Here is an 18,349-nt window from a genome sequence, read left to right as displayed (position 1 = left end):
GTGGCCTCCTCCTTGCCAGGCTTGCAGCAGGGAGGCTGAGGCCTACTGTCCAGCCTTTCTCCAGATCCAGGGCTCCCCTGGAGGCTGGGCACACAAGGCTGCCCTGGCCTGGCCGTGCTTTCATAGACTGTCACAGTCCCCTAGTGGCTGGAGAAACTGAGGAACCAAGGGGCCACGGGGCCTCGGGCCCCAGGCAGTGCCGTGTCAGAGGTGACCGGTGGAACGCCAGTGTTATGTAAATAGCGGGGCCAGCCCTGGCGAGCAAGCCGGCTGGCTGCAGCCATCCATCATCCCTGCACGGCAGGGCAGGGGACAGACACGCACCGTGCGCCTGGCTCCAAACCTGTTTGTTTTCCTTTTGTCTCTCACGTTTCGGGGCGGTTGTGACCGACTCTGGGTTTTGTCCTGCTGGCCCCTTCCCCCCTAGGAGGACTGGAGAAGGGAGGAGAGTCCCCCAGGCTCCCACCGCGGCATCCCTTTTGGACTTCAAAGGCTCCCCCAGCATTGTCTGCGCTGGCGGGCAGTGGCCCTGAAAACGTGATCAGAGGCGGCCCGGTGTAGGGCAGGCCCGGCCTGCGCCCTGCGCTCTTGCTGGGGCCCGTGGATTCCTCGCTTTGCCGCCAGCACCACCCTGGTTACAGCACCACTCTGGGTCCCCTCTGCCTTTCTCCCTTTCTGCGACCCTTCTGGCTCCCTCTGGCCGCTCTTTCCTGCCCTCAGCCTCAGCTCCACTCCTCTCTCGGGGCCTCCGGCCCTTCCGACCCTCACTCAGAGTCTCAGGCCGTCGGCAGGGTTTCCCAGGATGCCAGGAGCTAGGAATCTGCTTCCCGTGCAAGGCTTGTTCTCCCCGATCCTTTTCTCCTGCCCTCCAGTCTCCCCGGAAGCCTCGCTTCTGCTCTAGACCTCAGCCCAGGAAGGTCCAGGCTGGACACCTCCAATCCCCAAGGGCAGGCTGGAGCAGGTGTCATCCGAGCCCTCAAACTCAGCGCCCCGTGTGTTTTCATTTTCTGGATCAGGGCACAGGACCTCCCCTGGGTCCCACTTAGCCCACAGCCTGTTTTTATAAATAAAGTTTTATTTGAACAGCCGTGCCCATTGGTTTTCCTGTTGTCTGTGGCCGCTTCACTCTGACGGCAGAGTTGCATGGCTGCAGCAGGACCTGGCCTACAAAGTGTGAAATATTCACTAAGTGGCTTTTGATGGGGAATGTTTGCAGGCCCCAGCCTTGGAGGTTCTGCACCCTTCTCCTCTCTGCTCTTGTAAAATAGATAGACTCTGAAATTTGCCGTGGTACCTGTGCTGAAGTGCACCCCCTGCCGCGTGCCACATCCTGTGCCCTCGTCCTCGGGAGGTGGCTCTGTTGGTCCTGGGTGTTAGTCTGGGACCCTGTGCTGGGCTTCTAAGAGGCTGCTTGATCTCCTGGTCTGCTGGTGAGACCCTGTCCCTCCTGTCCTATGGCCTGATCTCTGCTTGGTTCTTTCCCTCGGGAAATGCCAGCTCTTCTCTCCTCCCCAGGCCCTCAGAGCCGGCGCTCCTAGCATCCAGGGAGGCCTGTGCTCCTCTCCTGTCTTCCATAGGAAGCTCTTTAGCGTCAGATGCAGTTTCCTCTTTTGCAAGGTGAGAAGACATCTTGTCGGGACGAGTGAGTGAGCTGCGACTGAAAGCAGTCAGCCTGGGACTGGACAGGGAGGGTCCCAGAGCCTGAGTCTCCACTGTCACATTGGAGAAAGCAGTCACGCTGGACAGGCCCCTGCCCTGGCGTCCTCTGGGCTGGGCCGCTAGGGAAGGCAAGACCCCTGAGTCCAGAGGATCCTGCATAGTGGCCTGGGAGCCCTGGGCTGTCCGTGGGCTGACCTGGGAAGTGACCTGAGCCCTAGAAGATGGGAGATGCTGACCACCGCACTCTGCCTTGCAGGGAGGGACCAGGATGCTTGGGGCAAGCGCTGCAGCTGCGGTGGGCAGCTGAGAGGCAGCCGGCCACTTGGGGACTGCAGTTCTGGCTGGGAAGGCCCCGGAGGTTGTTTGCCAGGCCCAGGCTCTGTCTGGATCAGGGACCAAGATGCTGTGGCACTGCCCCGTGGCCCTGCTAACCTGGCAGCTGGCTCCAAGCCTGAGAGCAAAAGCTGGCAGAGAAGGACGAGGAGAAAAGGCAGCTTTGTGCAGCTGGAGCTCTGGCATAGAAACTGTGCCGCCCAGCTGCCCTGGCCACCTCTCCTGTTGGGCCGCGGTCTCTCCCGGCCTCCGCTGGCCTCCACACTGCTCGCCTCCCTCCAGGCCTTTGCACGGCATCCCACCAGCTTCTCTCCTCCTCGCCTTCCACCACCCAAGCCACCCCCACCACCCCTGCAACTCGTGGCGCTCTCTCTCTCTCTCTCTCTGTCTCTCTCTCTCTCTTTCTCTTTCTCTCCCTCTCTCTCCTTTTCATCTACTCGGAAGGCTTTACTTTACTTCCTTGTCACCCTAATTGATTGCATTAACCTTTCAGCGTATTGGATTTCCCCGGCATCGTGCAGAGAGCCCTGTGCAGTATGCTTATAATCTGAGCCATAATGGACAGTTTGCAGTCAACAAGCCCCTTCTCCCGTCGGCCCCGTTGACATCTCTCTTGCCCAGGCCACCCTGGCTGCTTCCCTGGCCGGCAGGGGTGGGGCAGTGGAATGGGCTAGGAGGAAGTAGACACAGGCTTGGACCCGCCGATGCATCTCCCCACCTCTCCTCTCCTCTCCCCCGCCCTCCCTCCAGCCTTGGATCCCCTTTCTGAGCGCCCTGGCCCGGGGCCTTGCCAGGCCTCTGGTCTTTGTGAGCCCTCCTGGCTAGGCTTTCTGCTTCTGGGACGCTGCCTTGTGAGTGGCTGCTGGCGGGGCCTGCTTGGATTTTGTGAATGAGGGAGTCCCCTCTTCCACTTGGATGGTTGTCAGGGCAAGTGTTCCTCCATCACTTGCCCAGGAGGCTTTGGAGAAAGATGGTGGTGACCGGAGCAGGAGGTGATGGGCGGGTGAGGAGCCAGGTTCCCAGCACTGAAGGTCTGAGCCGTGGGACCTGTGGGACTGTCCGAAGTGGGGCCACTCGTGGAGAGTGTGTGGAAGCTCAGGGGAGACGGAGACGGGATCATCAGGAGCCCAGGAGGAAGGAGGCAGCATGCATCAGGGCTGGCCGCGGTGATGAGGGCACGGTGGCTTCTCTCAGTGGTGAGGACACAGGCGCCTGGACACCTCGTTTCAGGCCCATTTCAGGCTGGTGCGCTTCGCTTGTTTGGTGGGTGATGTCGCAGGGTCTCGATTTCCTGTCTGAAGTCTGGTAGTAGCTTTGAGCAGATGCACCTGCCTTGGTCAGAGGAGGGATGGCAGGGGCTGGGACAACCCTCCTCGGGGCAGGCTGGCCGGCCTGCTGGACTGGAGCTCTCTCACCTCAGAGGACTGGGCACCTGCTAGCCCAGCAGCAGGCAGAGGGGCCAGCCCCGTGCCAGCTGCCCCGTCCCGGGAGCTCAGCCTCAGCCCTGAGCCCCGGCCCCTGTCGGTCTCAGCCAGACCCTTAGCCCAGCAGCCTGATCCCTGAGTCGTCACTCACAGCAGGCTGGGATGTCAGGCTGCATACATTAGTGTCAGGCTGGAGGAGCAGGCGGGAGCCCCATTACCCCGTGGTACTTCCTCTCCGCGCGCTGTCCTCTCCCCACCCTGCGCCCATCACTGCCTCCTTCTGACCACCCCTCCCCCTCCCTTCACTCCATCACGGCGAAGGGCAAGCTTTGGCAAGAGAGGGCCGGACCTCAGTCCTTCCCATCCTCTCCCAAGGATTTTGGGGGTGGGCAGAGGGCACAGCAGGGAGAAGCCAAGCAGCGAATTAAAGTTTGTGATTGTCAGTGTCAGGAGAAGCTAAATAACCCTGTAACTAGTATGAAGGTGAATTCACGGTCTGCTGCACATGGAGAATATCAGTGTCTGTGAAGCGGGCGAGTGTGCAGCCCCGGAGCCCGCCTGCCACGGTGGGCAGCCGCCTCTCCAGGGACCCCGTGGGAGGCAGGAGGAGGGCCGTGCACGCTCCCACCCCTGCCAAAGAGCAGCTGCCCAGGAGCCCCCACCAAGCCCGGGGCAGCTCAGCTGCTTGACAACCCACCGGCCTGACTCTGGGGACCGAGGGAGGCGTTTGTGAGCGCCAGCAGTGTACACTGTCAGTCTCCTAGGGACAGAGAATCCTCACCAAGCACCTACTGTGTGTCTGGCCCAGTGCTGTGCTCTGCAGTCCAGTACTGTCATGATTCACCCCTTTCCCCCAACTTTTTAATAGCCACTTTATTGAAACATAATTCATATACCATAAAATTCACACTTTTCTTGTGGTTCGAGGGATGGAACCCTACCACAGGGGTTCCCCACCACACTGAACTACCACGTCCCCAGCCTGCTTATTCATTTATTGGTGCTGGGGATTGAACCCAAGACTTTGTAGCAATCTACATCCCCAGACCTTTTTATTTTTTAAATTTTATTTTAAGTTCTCACTATAAAGTTAAGTTGCCCAATCTTGGCTGAAACTTGTGATCCTCCTGCCTCAGCCTCCCAGAGTGCTCCGCCATGTCTAGCTTTTCCTTTTTTTCTTCTGAGATCAGATCTCACTGATTGCCTCAAACTTTCCACCCTCCTGCCACAGCCTGCCAGGCAAGTGGGATTCCAGGTGTACGCCACCATGCCTGACAAAATCCTCCCTTCTAAAATGTACACGTCAGTGGTTAGTAAGAGATTCACAAGGTTGTGCAGCCATCACCATTGTCTGATTTTAGGGCATTTTGATTCCCCTAGAAAGAAACCCCATACTCAGAAGCACCCCCCACAGCTACAGGCAACCGCTGACTATTATTCCCTTTCAATGTGGAGGAATGGGAGGCTCAGAGAGGGCCAGTGACTCGGCGAAGGTTGCACAGCCTGAGGATGTTGGAGCTGGGGACGCAAATGCAGACAGAGGGATGCAGAGAGAGCCAGCACTTCCTGAGGGAGGGCCCGCTCCATGTCCCGGCTCCCCGTCATCATACATACCCTGCCACATGCTCCTGACAGTTTGGGCTCAGGCATGTACGTGCACCATCCAGACATGTAGGCCCGGGCAGTGACGTGCATCCCTCTTCTCCCAGGTTCGCTCTCCTCTCAGGAAAGCCTCACCCCCACACGCCCACAGAGACAGCTGCCTTCCCTCCCCTGGGTGCTCCCATCCTCTCTTCCCGGCCACATTCCCAGAAGGGAGGCTCGGCACAGAAAGGGGCCGTCATGGGACAGCCGGGGTGGCCAGTGCAACGTAGACAGGTCCAGAGTTTTAGCACTAGAAACCACCCGGCCCCGCCCCACCTCAGAGCGCTGTAGGTGACTAAAACACCAACGGGACCCTGCAGAACGGGGCGCCGTCCCTGCCCACCAGGCCACCTAGCCCGGTCCTCAGGGCCCCTGGGCTTCCGTCTGTCTGTCCCTCCTGCTCCTGCCTTGGCTTCTGTTCCTGTTTCTCACCCTTGTTCTTCCCACCTGCCTCTCTCTTCTCTCACACCCCGCTTTCCCACCCCAAAATGTAAGAAAGAAAAAAAGAAAAAAACAGCTCTTGTGGCCGTGCTGTTGCATTTACAGAATTTGGGAATTCATGTGAAACTGTCACTGCTTCTGATAAGAGATAAATACAAGCGCCAGAGACAAAGGGAGAGAATGGATCTGTTGGGTGTTTTATTTTTCCTCCTTCTTCTTTCTCCCTCCAAAGTGGAGGATCCGGCCAGGCCAGTTTGGATATTTATTAAGAAAAAGCCAAAGATAATTAACTTTTTTGTTTTTGTTTTGTTTGCGGGTGCCTCTCCGGCTGGCAGTCCTGACTGCCTGGCAAATCAAACCTGCTCCCTGCTCCTTGCTCCCTGCTCCTGGGGTGCCAGGGTGCTGGCAAGTCTGCCGCCAACTTCCCAAAGTATTCCGGGGTCACCTGCTGCCCACCAAGCCATCTCGCTTGGGTTTTAGACCCAAGTCACTTTATGCCACCGCCAGTGCCACCGCCCCGGGCTCTCCTGGCTTGTGGAGCACCCCTCAGAGGTGGGTAGGTAAGTGGTGCAAGGGGTTGGGTGGGGCAGGAGAGGCTGCTGCTTGAGGCTGTGGCCAGCACGTCCCTTCAGGGGGGCCTGGGTAAGGGCGAGTCCCCCCCAGGGGCATGGGTATCCCTCCTGGCCAGCTCAGGGCTGCTGACTCCCAGGAGACGGCGAGGGAAACAGAGCGAGCTGGGATTGCAGGGAGAAGCCTGATTTGGCCAACGTGGTCCTACTCTTGTTCCAGGAGGCTGGTCCTTGGCCAGGATCCACGGCCCCTGGGAAACCCCAGATGACACTGGGCCCTGGAACCATCCCGTGGTATCTGTCCATCCTCGGGTCTACGTCTTGTTCCCAACTTCCACCTGGCCTAGGCCATTCCGGGGGCCCTGAGAGTGGTCAGAGAGCAGGGGCTTGGCTGGTCAGCTGTCCTGCAACCAACACAGAACCGTGAGCCAAGCTGTGGCCTGAGCTCAAGCCTGGTTCATGGGCCAAGAAAGTGCCACTGAGAGTTAGAGATGTCCGGGTAGGCGACGGAACTGAGGGCACCTCAGGAGCAGGACGGCCAAAGTGACACGGGCCAGTGTGCCGAGCTGGCTAGGGTCGGGGTGTGGTCTACCCCTGCCGACAGGGCCTCCCCAGCTGGACCCTCTCCCTGTCCAGCCCCATCCCAGCTGCCAGGAGGCAGTGACCGTGAGGCCCTCAAGTGGGGCAACTGCTTTACAGCTGGACACACAGAGAAGGGCGTTTTTTTTTTCAAGGATTTTGCTGGCCCTTTTTTTTTTCCTCTGAAATATAAGGATGTGCAATTTTTTTGGTTTCAATTTAGCATTGGAGAATTTTATAATTTAGTAATTAAAATCTCTGATAGGCTTTAGAAATTGCGGCTAATTGAATTTAATGGGAAGATGATTTTCAATTTTATTTGATTACCGGGACCCCTGGCATCGGTATTTATGGGAAAAAAATGGGAAATGTGCTGTGTGGGCTAAGATGGCATAATTGAATTAGGGATAATCGGATTTCTCCGTCATGAATTTCACTATAATTTTCCTATAATTTTCCATTAGATATCTAGTTTACAAATATTCACAAAGAAATGAAGCTCTTTCGGAATGGAGATTGCTGGCTAACAGGATTACGGGGCCGGGCGCGCGGCTGTACCAGCCCCTTGACTGCCATAATGTGATCCCTGTGTCTGCCTTACACTTAGCGTGGCCTCGGCCCCGCGCTCTGCCACCCACTGCGGCTCCATCCTCCCGTGTTTGCTCTTCGTCCCTGTTTGCCTCCCCGCCTGACACCAAGCTGCCCGAGCCCGCGACCTCGGCCCCCCACCCCGCTCCCCGTGCACGCTTTGCCCCCCACTCTTCCTGACGTTCCCACCCTCCATCAGCCCAGGGAGTGTGCTCGTGCGCACGCGCACACACACACACACACACACACCGACGCCTCACAGGTGCAAACATGCTTGTTCACATGCACACGCGGTCCTTTGGCCAAGGTATCTGTGCCCTGGCCCAGTCGCCTGAGAGGGAACCAGTTTATTGGGATCCTGGGGTGGGGTGCAGGAACAAAAGAAGCCTTGTTCCAGTTTATGTGAAAGTTACAAATTCAAAATGAGAGCAGATAAAGCATGAGATAGATACCTGGTGTGTAAACAGGCCGGTGAGTGAGAAGGCCCCAGGCTCGGGAGGGAGAAGGGATGAGTGGGCACACGCTGAGGGTGCGAGGGGACCGCAGCCAGCCTCGGCAGGTCACTCCCGAGCAGAGGTGGCTCTCCCCGGGCTGGCCAAGGCTGCTGGGGGGCGGGGATCACCGCTGCAGAGCTTCTGTCTGGCTTTTCTCTTGGGGTGCAGCTGGAGGCTCCAGGCCCGGGCCCTGGAATCAGGAGGAACCGTGGCACTGGGCATTGTACCCCGAGTCCGGGCATGGATTTGCTCACTGTGGCCTCCAGGCCACAGAGGTGTCACTGCATCCGGGGCATCAAGGCAAAAGGGAGCCATAGCCTCAAGAGTCACCTGAGTTTGTTCTGGGCTTTTCTCCTTGATGTAAATACACCCCAGAGATGGGTGAGGAGGAACCTGGGGACCCCTCCTTTACACCTGCTTCACACCCACAACCTCACCACTCAGCCTTGTTCTTGGACTTTTTCAAACCCTAACATAGTAGGTTGGCCTCAGCTTGTGGCTTCTCGGACCTGTTCCCCAGGGAAGGTCCTCGTTCTTGGGCAGGGCCCGCTCTGCCTGCAGCAGCTAGCTGACTGTGGTCGCTGTCTCAGCCGGTCACCTCCCTCTGCCACGGGAGCCCCTCTGGCCGCCCCGATATGTGCTGCCTCCTTCCAGCTTTCTCAGGCCAGCCCCATCAGCCGGTCCTCCCCCACCTTTGCACACCAGGACTGCTGAGTTACCAGGAAGCTGACCCATTTGGCCCTGCCAGGTAACTTGAAAGAGAGATGCTTTCCTGTTCACCCAGACCCTCTTCATCTCAGTCCTGGCCCCATCGGCAGGAGCCCAGCAGAATATTCAGGCCAGCCAGAGGCTAGGAGGTCCCCTCTGCATGGAGCTCCTCATCCATGGGGATGTTTTCTTTTCTTTCTTTTTTTTTTTTTTTTGTACCAGGGATTGAACTCACAACCTTGCGCTTGCCAGGCAGGCGCTTATGCCATTGAGCTAAATCCCCAGCCCTATTTGTCTTTTTGAGACAAGGTCTCCCTATGCAATTCTGGCCTTGAGCTCACTTTGTAACCCAGGCTGGTTTCAAACTCATAAGGATCCTCCTGCCTCAGCCTCCGGAGTGCTGGGATTATAGGCGTGTGCTGCCACAGATCATGGAGACATTTTCAAGCACACTTGGAAATCGCCCCCCAAACCTCCAACATCAGACTTCCCTCTACCCTCTGTTGCCCAGCCCAGAAAGCAGAAGCTCAGGACTGGGGTGTGGGATCAATCATCTGGTTTTTTGTAATCCAAAGCTCCAAGGGACGAATCCTTGCTTTGGGGAGTCCTAGGGGCAGGAGTGTACCTCACAAGAGTCTTGGACAGAGATGCCCTCTCTGCAACACCCATGGAGCAGAGCGAGCCCTCCTCCCTGACCACCCCCACCCCCATTCCCAGGAGCAGCCTCTGGGAAGAGTGTGGCTTGGCTGGTTTAAGATTTGTTCCCCTATTTGGGGCTTTAGGGCCAAGGGACATCACTAAAACCCCTGGGTCTCTCCAGCAGTTGTTTGCTCACAGGGATGTGGACAGGCAGGCAGGAATGGAGGTTGGCAGGAAGTCATGAGGAGAGCCGTGGGATAAGGGGGATGGCACACTCTTACTGAAGCCATTTAGAACCAAGGAACAATCTGAAAAAAGAGGGAGGCAAGAAGGGGAAAGTAGGAGAAAGAGTGGATTGTTAACTCCCTTGAGGTCTTTGCCCCAAGGCCTCCCTGGGGCCCCTCCCTTTGCAAAATAGAAATATTGCAAAAATAGGCCAGCGCCATTTTGCTGCATGCTGCCCGGAAGGTGGAGAGGGCTGGGCCTGTCACCTTTCCCTCTTTGGAAGGCAGTGCGGGCCCTCCTGAAACAGGAAAGGAGAAGGGAGCAGGGGGCACTGGGCGCAGTCCTGTCCCGACCCCGGCCTGGCTCTCCCCGAGCCCCTCCAAGCCGAGTGGGAAACCTGGCTCATGAACATCCATGGTGGTTGCGGGGAGCGTGGGGTGTGGGGGGCCCTGGCAGAGACAGGCCCTAGGAGAGCCAAGGAGAGGACAGAGTACTTGGCCCTTCGGCGATCTGACACAGACAGAAAGTGAGGTCGGATACCAGGGGAGCAAGCACTGAGCCGGGGTCACCGCTGTAGGAGCAGGTGGCGCCCTGGCGGGGGCTGGGGTCTGCGCTCCAGGCGGTGGCACGGACCCAAGGGGGCGCCGGATCCCACTTGCACCGAAGTTTGGGGTCAGGCGACCAAGGCGCGTGCGTTGGCTGGAAAAGCGCGACTGGCAGGGAGGGGGCCCAAGTTCTGGGGTAACCCCAAGAGAAGCGGCAGAAACCCCGGCGCACGTGCCGGGAGCGCGTGTCTGGCGCGCGCGGGTGCAGGCGGGCGCGAGGCTGACGTGCGAGTGTCCCCGACACACCCAGAGCCGCGCTCCGACTGCTTTCTGCTTCAAACTCAAAGGGCCACACGGACAAAAAGAGGGAACCCGGCCGGGTTGTTGGGGAACCCCGATCAGCCCCCCTAAAGCCCAACGGAAGCATCTCCTAGCTCGCGCGTCCTGGCGGGCGCGCCCCCCTTAGCCGCCTCGCACCTGCGTGCCCGCGCGAAAAGTTTGCGGGGCCGCGCGGGAGCTGGCGGGAGCGCGCAGCGGCCGGCGGCTCTCCTCCTGAGGCGCGCGAGGCGAGGGCGTGTGTGAACGCTCGCGCCGGCGACCGGCGAGAGTTGGCGCGTGTGCGCGAGCGCCGTCCCCGCGCCTCACTTCCCCCTCACTCGCCACCCCGGTGCGTGGCCCGGTGCGCGTAGTCCCCGCCTTCCTCCCCCTCGCCCGCCAAGTCAAAGGCTGAGGGAACCTTTCAGTTCACGAGCGCGGGGGCGCGCGCCTGAGGAGCGAGGCGCGCGCGTGTGAGGAAAGGGAGCGGGCGCGCGCCCGAGGAAAGCGCGCTGAGCGGGCGAGCGCTCGCCCATTCACTTCAGCACGAGGCGAGGCGAGGCGAGGCGCGCGGCGGCGGGCGCGCGGGCGGGCGGGCGGGCGCGCGGACGGCGGGCGGGCCGAGCTCTGCTCTTTCACCTGCCGGAGCCGCGCGGCCCGGCCAGGAGGAGGCGGCGCCGCGAGCGGCCTGCCAATCACCTCGGCGCCTGGCAGCGCCCGGCCGCTCCCGCCCGCCCCACTCCCTCCTGCCAAACTGTTACCCTGAGTGTTACCGTCAGGAGCAATGACATCAGGGTTTTAAAACAACTTGTTATTCGGGGAGTAATCAGTTGCAATTAGGCATTAATTAAGTATTATGAAAGTTGATTATTTAAGTGAATTCGGCTTTCGACTCTCCGACTATGGTGAGGACCGGGAGCGGGCCGGGGGAGGGCGCGGGGGCCGGGGCGCGAGGCGGCGACCCCCGCGCGGAGGCCGGGCCGGGGCTGGACGGGCCGGGCCGGGCCGGGACAAGCTGGATCGGGACGGGCGCGCCCCCGGCCCCGCGCCCTCCTCCGGCCCAGGACGAGTTTCGGAAACTCGGAGAGGCCGGGCGCGCGGGCCGGAGCGTGGGAGCGGGCGGCGGCGCGGGGCGGACTCCGGGTGCCGGGCCCGGCAGCGATGCGCGGGGCCCGGTTGCTGGGGAGGGGGCGCGGCGGCGGCGGCGGCGGCGGCAGGCGGGTCGGGGCCGGGTCGGGGCCGGGATCGGGGCCCGGAGAGACACTAACAGAGTCTCCTCTTCTCTCCCGTGCCTCCCTGCCTGGCGTGCCTCGAAGAGTTTGGGACCAAGGAGCGCAGAATGGATCTCGGAACAGGTACTGGCTGGTGGGAACCCGCGGGAGGCTCTTTCACTTTTCTTTCGGTTCTTTTACGGAAGTTATTATTTTTAGTCCAATGAGCTCGCGGTGGAGCAGGGTGCCGGGCCGGGCCGAGGGGTCGGTGTCGCCGCCCCTGCGCTCCCGACTCCCTGGATGGCGAGCTGGTTGTTATTATTTGTTACTTGCTTAGTGACTGTGACTAATTTAATACTTGTCATTGTGAAAGAACCGAGAGGACAGGGAGCTGGGGGGCACCCAGAGAAATGATTTTAGGGGGTTTTTGTGGGGGTTTTTTGTGCTCCATGTTTTTGTGTGGCTCCGTGTTTTTTCTGTGTTTTTAAAAAATACGCATATACATTTTTTTCCCCTCTCCTCCTTAAAGATCTCTGCGTCTGGCTATGGGGTGTGTGTTTTTATTTTTTTAGTGGGGGGTGGTTTAGTTTTTGAAAGCAGCGTCCTGTTGGGAAAGGTGGTTAGTCTGGTTTCGGGGCGACTGTCTCAAGGCAAAGGAATTTAATTTATTTGGGACAAGGCTGTGTCGGATGATCAAGCTGCTTATTATGGCTAATGAGTGTTTTTCACCTGAGAATCTGTGGGCTGAGGCTGCTGTTATCAGTTCAAAGTGAGGGGCCCAGGACTCTCCCGGTCCCCCTTTGAGCCCCCGCCCTGGAGGTGTTGATGGACCAGACTAACTTTAGGCATCTGGGTCTGGGGGCCCTGGTCCGGGACCCAGAGGTCAGGTTCCACATAGCTGCTGGTCCCTGGGCAGAGTCGATCCTGAGAACCGGGTGTCTTGCTGGTTTTGATCTAGTTTGTTCAGTGGTTCTCTTTACATCCTGGCTCCCAACCTGTGCCTGAGCTGAGGGAGACTTGCCCCAGCTCTTCTGGCTCCTTCCAGCCCTCTCCTACCCAAACCAAGTTTTACTCAGGACCTTGACGTCCTAGGTCTTCTGAAGCAGCTCGCTTCCTCCTAAAAGTCTTACAAGAAACAAACATGTTGATAAATCACTCATTGGGACTGATCTCTGAACCTTTCTGTTCCATTTATGGAAGGGAAGATGGCATTGGTGGCTGTTAAGGGTTGTTAAGCCTGTAGTTCATGGCAGGCTCAAGTTCATGGATCCCTTGGGACCCAAGGGTTGACCCCTGACCTTCTGAGGTCAAAGGGGAGTAGGCTGAGAGGGCAGGAGGTGGCCCTTTGAGTGGCATGGTGGCTGGCTTTGGCAAAGGGGCGTGTGTGGTAGGAGAGGGAGACTTTCACAGAGCTTTTAGACTGTGGCCCCCACAGGTGTGATCTTGGTTCATGGGAGGTAGAGGTCCCCAGGACCTCTTTGCCCAGGAAGGGTGGGACGCCCCCTGCTGGGCAAAATGGTGAAGGTGTCCAGAGGCCCCCTGTCCCTCCCCACCCTCCAGGCCTGCAGGGAACCAGCCCGCCCCCACCTCTAATCAGGTGTCTCATCGCTGAGCTCTCAGGCCTCACCCCCTTTCTTCGGAAATGGGGCCCCCACCCAGCCCAGCTAAGGAGCAGCCCTCAGAGATGGGCCAGCCATTGTGCACCACCCCCTACCAGGTGGAGGCCAGCCTGGGCTCGTGGGCGGGCATATAGGACCCAGGCATTACTCAGCTGGAAGGCAGGCCCTCCTGGCTTCCTCCTTCCATCCTGGGTGCCAACTGGAGCTGGCACCCATCCTCCTGCCCTGTCAGTCCCTCCTGGGCTGCTGTGGGGCCACTACTGCACGGGCCTTCTGTGGGGCGTCCCGATGGCCTGGCGGGAAGCAAATGGCAGAACCTCCCGTGGCACTTCCTGGAGCCTTAGAGACTTCTCCCAGCACCCTAGGGACAAGCTCTGGAAACTTTTCCTAGAAGCCACAATGGCCCCCAGAGGTCAGCTGGAGCAAGACACTCCCAGTGGGATCCAGGCCGGGACTCTGGCCACTCAGAGAGGGGAGGTCCGGAATGTCAAAGTTCTGTTTCCTGGAGGAGGCATCTGATGATACCATCTCAGTCTTTTCTCTGAACTTGGAAGTTTCACTTAATCTCAGGACTTAAGAAGAAAAGGACTTTTTCTTCACTTCACAAAAAGAAACAAAACAAAAACATGGGAAGGAAGGACCTATCACTTCCAAGCCTGTCTCTCAGCTCTGGAAGGTGCAAGGGACACAGGGCTCCACTCTGGCCAGGGTTGGTTGCTGGCAGGATGCAGGGTTCTCTTCCTTTGGGGATAACGAGGGAGCTTCAGCTGATTGCCTCTTAGCAGAGTATGAGGGTAAAGATGCCCCCTTTGGGCCCCACAGAGTTGCCAGCAGACTGTTGAATCAGGGGTTACCGCCTCCTCCAGCCTGGACACATCTAGTACTGAAGCATTCAGACCAAAAGTAATTCAGTGCCAAGAGAGTTGAGTCTTCTCAGGAGGGGACAGCAGGACCTCAAGACCTTTGGCGGCCATGTGGACCCCTTCTTCCCTCCATAGTTCAGCCAAGGGCTGGATCAATCTGGACGTCTTTAGCAATAAAAAATGCCGATGTCGTCCTAATTCACCAGGCCCCGAGATGACAGCAAATTTACATTTTTTAATTAAACTAGCAGCCAGTTTTTATGAGAGGGGGTTGGGTTATGCAAATCAAATGGTTGTGTACGGAAGATTAGGAGAGTTTGGGAATAAATTCCACAAATGCTAATAAAAAAAAAAAAGAGGAAAGAGAGAGAGGGAGGGAGAGAGGGAGGGAGGAGAGAGAGGAAGAGAGGAGGACACAGTTCCATTAGGCCCTTTTAGAGTGATTTCCCGGGGGAGGGAGCGGGAGGGGGTGGGAGCAGGGGAGGCCGCTCTCAGACACAGGTAAATCCATCCCGCAGTTGGGAAGCTCCCCAGGATTAGGGCCCTGTCAGGCTGATTCCTGGGCCTGAACAAAAATGGAAGCCAGAGTGCAAATGGCTGTGAAACTGCAGGAGTCTCCCTGCAGTGCTCCTCCTCTGGCCTTGGTGGTGGGAGCTGGACAAGTGGAGGGACTGTCCAGTAGAGGATCCAAGGTAGGATCCACTGAGTAGAGGGCCAGAGAGGAAGCAGAGCGAGTTTAGAGGGGTGACCGTGGAGCCCGGGTCAGCTGACGACGGGCAGCGCTGCCCACACGGTACCGTGGCTGAAGCCTTTGTCATCCGGATGCGTCATAAGGTGGACTCAGTGTTCCTCTCTGGCAAAGCCTGTTTCTTCTTCCTGCTGGGGTACCAGACTGGGACCCTCTCGCATGTAGATAGATCCCCCCCCCCAGTCCCCATCACTGGATCGTGGGCCAGAGAGTGCAGAACCCAGTGGGCTCAATCAGCCTGGGTCCTAGCGTGGAATTTCCTAGTGCTCCAGGCTTTAAGGGGACCTGGTTCGCAGGGAGTGGGAGAAGCAAGCCTGCAAACTTCTCTCAGGTGGAGTCAGGCGCCAGAGAGCAAAGGCCTCCAGGTTCACAGAACTTCTGTGAGCCACCGGTTCATGGCCCGGCCTGACGGAGAGTAGAGACCTTGCTCTCACAACCTTGCCAGCTCCCAACCCAGCACAAAGCCGTGACTGGGACGGTCTTGCGGTGTTTGTGTGCTGGGTTCGGGGCAGAGCAGATTACCCTCGATCTTCCTTCCTCCAGCCTGTACTTGGCCAGATACACCCACTTAACCAGTCTGAGCCGGGCCAGCCCCTGCAGCCAGGTTGGGCACCGGTTTTGCCAGTCTGCTACAGGGGTAGGTGCTGTGGTGCCATATTGGCAGGAAGGAGCCTCTAGCGCCAAGCGCTGCATGGGCTGTCTCAGGGGTAGCACGTTTCCTGGTACCTGTCCGACAGCCTGGCTCTCACTGGCCAGTGATGACGGGAAGGACCAGAAATCAGATGACCTTTCAGCTCTCTGGCTCTCCAGCACCCGGCTTGGTGTTGTTCCGTGAGACCAACTTGGGGGAAGCGGTTAAGTGTACAGGGCGAGAAGCATGTCATTTGGACCTTCTTGATGAAAGTGTTTGAAACAGGCAGCTCTGGGTTGTAGGGTGGTCCAGGCCCTGACCAGCTTGGAGACTTGTTATAAGATAGACAAAATGCAAGACAGCAGGCCCAGAAGAGCCTTCTCCGCAAGAGGCAGGACAGAAGGCAGGCTGCAAGAGTCCCTAGGCAGACCCGGCCCCGGTCCCGGCCCAGCCAGGAGAACCCTGCTTCCCAAGAGAGGCCCGGGGTTGGAAGCCAGACCAGCCAGTCCTCTCCCAGCGCTGCTCCTCGGCACTGCCGGTCCTCCCTGCCCCCACAGCCAGGGAATCTGGCTGAGTTGCAGCTTGGGTTTTTATGATGGAAAAATAAAATAAATGGAGGCACCTTTGGAGGGCTGAGTCACGGCAGCATCTCCTCATTAAAGCTGTTGCCCCTGGCTCAAGCCCTGCCCACTGCCCAGGCAGGGGACTGGGTGGGGCTCGGGAAGGCTCTTGGCCCTGAGTGCTGCTCTCCTTGGACCCTGCCAGGGCATCCCCACCCTCCCCAGCAGCCTGGGGCTGGCCTGGGGCTGGCCTGGGGCTTGGAGGCGGGTCATTGCCAGCCCCAAGCCCCAAGGATCGTCGTCTGACTGCCCTCCCAGGGCTGGCTTTCAAGCCTTGACCACTCTGGCTGCCGCCGCCACTGCCACCATAGTGCTGCCTCTCCTTCCTCCCGTCCTCTCCTCTTCCTCCTCCTTTTGCTTCTCCTGGTCCTCATCTTCAGAGAGCAAAGGAAGTTGCTCTGTAATGATGTGGGCTCTGCGGAGGCAAGCAGCAGCTACTGGGGGTCCAGCAAGAACGGGAAGGGGTGAAGGGGGAGGAAGGCCGTTGGCCTGTGTGTCTTTTGGTTTTTTGGTTTCTGTGCTGGGAATAGAACTCAGGACCTCAGGCTGGGCCTCAGCCTGTGGGGGAGGGGCACTGCCTCACTGCCAGGCTTTGGAAGGTGGAGGCCTGGTGACCAGCACCTCACACCTCAGCCTCTCGGGACCTGAGAGCCTGTAGGGCAGGAGCCCCTGCCACACGGGTTGGTCAGCCTGTGTCCACAGCCTCTGGGGAGCGCCAGCGAGGGAGGTGCTGAAACATGGCAGCCTGGTCCCCAGCACCCAGGTTTGCAGGTCTCCCCAGCAGCGATGAGCTGAATGACCTGACCCACATCTCCGCGGCCACCCACCCTCCAGCCTCGCACCGAGCCGCTCCAGTCCTCCAGCCCCTCGCCTGCTCGCAGCCCAGCTCCTGCTTCTGGTTGTGCAGCCACCTTTTTCTGCCTTTGTCACCAGGCTGCCTGCTCAACTCTCCTGCCCTCCCACCTTGCCAGCCTCACACCCAGTTGGCCACGGAAGGGATAAGAGAGAGTAGCTGGCTCGGGCCTGTGGCTCCCAGGGTCTGGTTCTACCTGTGACATTGGTTTGCCGGGACAGCGCTCACACTCACGTGCTGCGACCCCAGGAGGCCGAGGCCAGGGCCCAGACCTTGTTTTTTTCTGCCGTGGCTGCTCCTAATGGTGACCATTAGGACCATTAGCCCCTGTGCTGACATCCCCTCCCAGTGCCTGGTACAGGGCTGAGGCTCGTGCCTTCCCACCTAAGTGCTGGTGCGACTGATTGATGGATGTACCTCTTCCCCAAGTGCCCGCCCGGCTTCTGAGTGGGGCAGAAGAGGAGGCAGGAAATGCTAGCTCTGCCCTGGGGACCTGGGTCTTAGCTCTTGAAGACCTTTCTTGGCCTGGTTACAGGAGGAAATGGGACTGAGGTCAGGGTCGATGTGAAGGGGCAAGGGGACCTGAGGACAAAGGTAGGATCACGTGGATGGGGCCCCAGAGCAGCTACTGCTGTGAGCATGACGTGCCTCAGGGAGGGTGTGGAGCATGGACAGGAGGGGTACGGGGGGCAGTACCGGGGACAGTGTGGTCCGAGCCTCTCTCCTGCTTCTTCCCTGGCCCATCACCACCTCCACTGTGTCTCCCCACCTGCCAGGCTGATGGCCTCCTCCTCCTCCGGTAGCATACCTGTCCTTCCAGGCAGGACCCCTCCAGCTGGTAGACCCTGTCAGTGTAGACAGGGAAGCCAAGAAGAGGGCCTGGGGCATGAGGCGCAGCCCAGACTACCAGGGCCTCGGACCTCGGGCCTGGGGTGCTCCTGAGTTGGCTGTGGATCTGCCCTTAGGGTGTCTGTGGACCTGCCCTCTGCCCTCTGCCCTCTGCCCTCTGGGGCTCTGCTAGTGCCATGACTGTGTGACACTGAGATCCCCTCCTGCAGCCAAGGAGGTCCTTTCTTGTTACCTCCTGGGCTGAAGTGAGGGCATTGTCTGGCCTTGCAGGAGACAGGGAGGGAGGAGAGAGAGAGGACAGATCCATTTTCTGGTCCCAAAGACCAAGCGGTACCAGAGAGAACCGACCCAAGTTGAGCGTTTCTCACAGGGCTTTGTCTGAACCAAGAGGGACCACGAGGGGTGAGGACAGGACCCTAGAGGAGCCGGTGGAGCTTCAGGTGGGGGATCCCTGTGCAGTGGGAAGGCAGCAGAGGCCAGGAGGCCAGCGGGAAGAAACTGGCGGAAGTCCATCTGGAAGCGCATCTTCTCCCCGGCTGTGATCCTGACCTCCCTCTGACCAGGGCCTCCCTCCCTGCAGCTCCAGAGTCATGGCCGCTGCAAGCCAGGGCCCTGGTCCACCCGAGGACGGCTGAGGAGCGCCGCTGCCCAGCAGGGGGCGCCCCACCGTATCTGCCCCAACCCTCCCGGGGACCGGGACCTGTGGTCCCACCTTGGTGCAGGCTTCCTGTCCCTGGGCGAGCGAGGGGAGCCTGCCCTCCCCACCCCCAGAGGTTCCTTGGCTGAGTTTGT

The 18,349-nt window shown here is 59.1% G+C and overlaps 1 protein-coding gene across 5 annotated transcripts in view; it reads left to right on the top strand.

The window, feature by feature from the left end:
* Casz1 (castor zinc finger 1) overlaps nt 1–18,349 on the top strand; it is a 140,632-nt gene that overhangs the window by 77,389 nt on the left and 44,894 nt on the right. For 3 of the 5 annotated variants that reach the window (XM_063235505.1, XM_063235506.1, XM_063235507.1), the window contains exon 4: nt 11,480–11,518. In XM_063235505.1, coding sequence (XP_063091575.1) covers nt 11,503–11,518 — 16 coding nt within the window. In that variant the 5' untranslated portion in view covers nt 11,480–11,502. Of the gene's footprint in view, nt 1–10,871; nt 11,069–11,479; nt 11,519–18,349 lie in introns of those variants that run through there. The other 2 variants (XM_063235508.1, XM_063235504.1) reach the window with 1 other exon arrangement.

This window comes from Cavia porcellus, unplaced genomic scaffold, assembly GCF_034190915.1.
Source record: "Cavia porcellus strain 051 isolate PalLab524CR breed Dunkin Hartley unplaced genomic scaffold, mCavPor4.1 scaffold_25, whole genome shotgun sequence".
Lineage (NCBI taxonomy): Eukaryota > Metazoa > Chordata > Mammalia > Rodentia > Caviidae > Cavia > Cavia porcellus.
The sequence above is the reverse complement of the archived record's forward strand: the minus strand, read 5'-3'. Positions and strand labels throughout refer to the sequence as shown.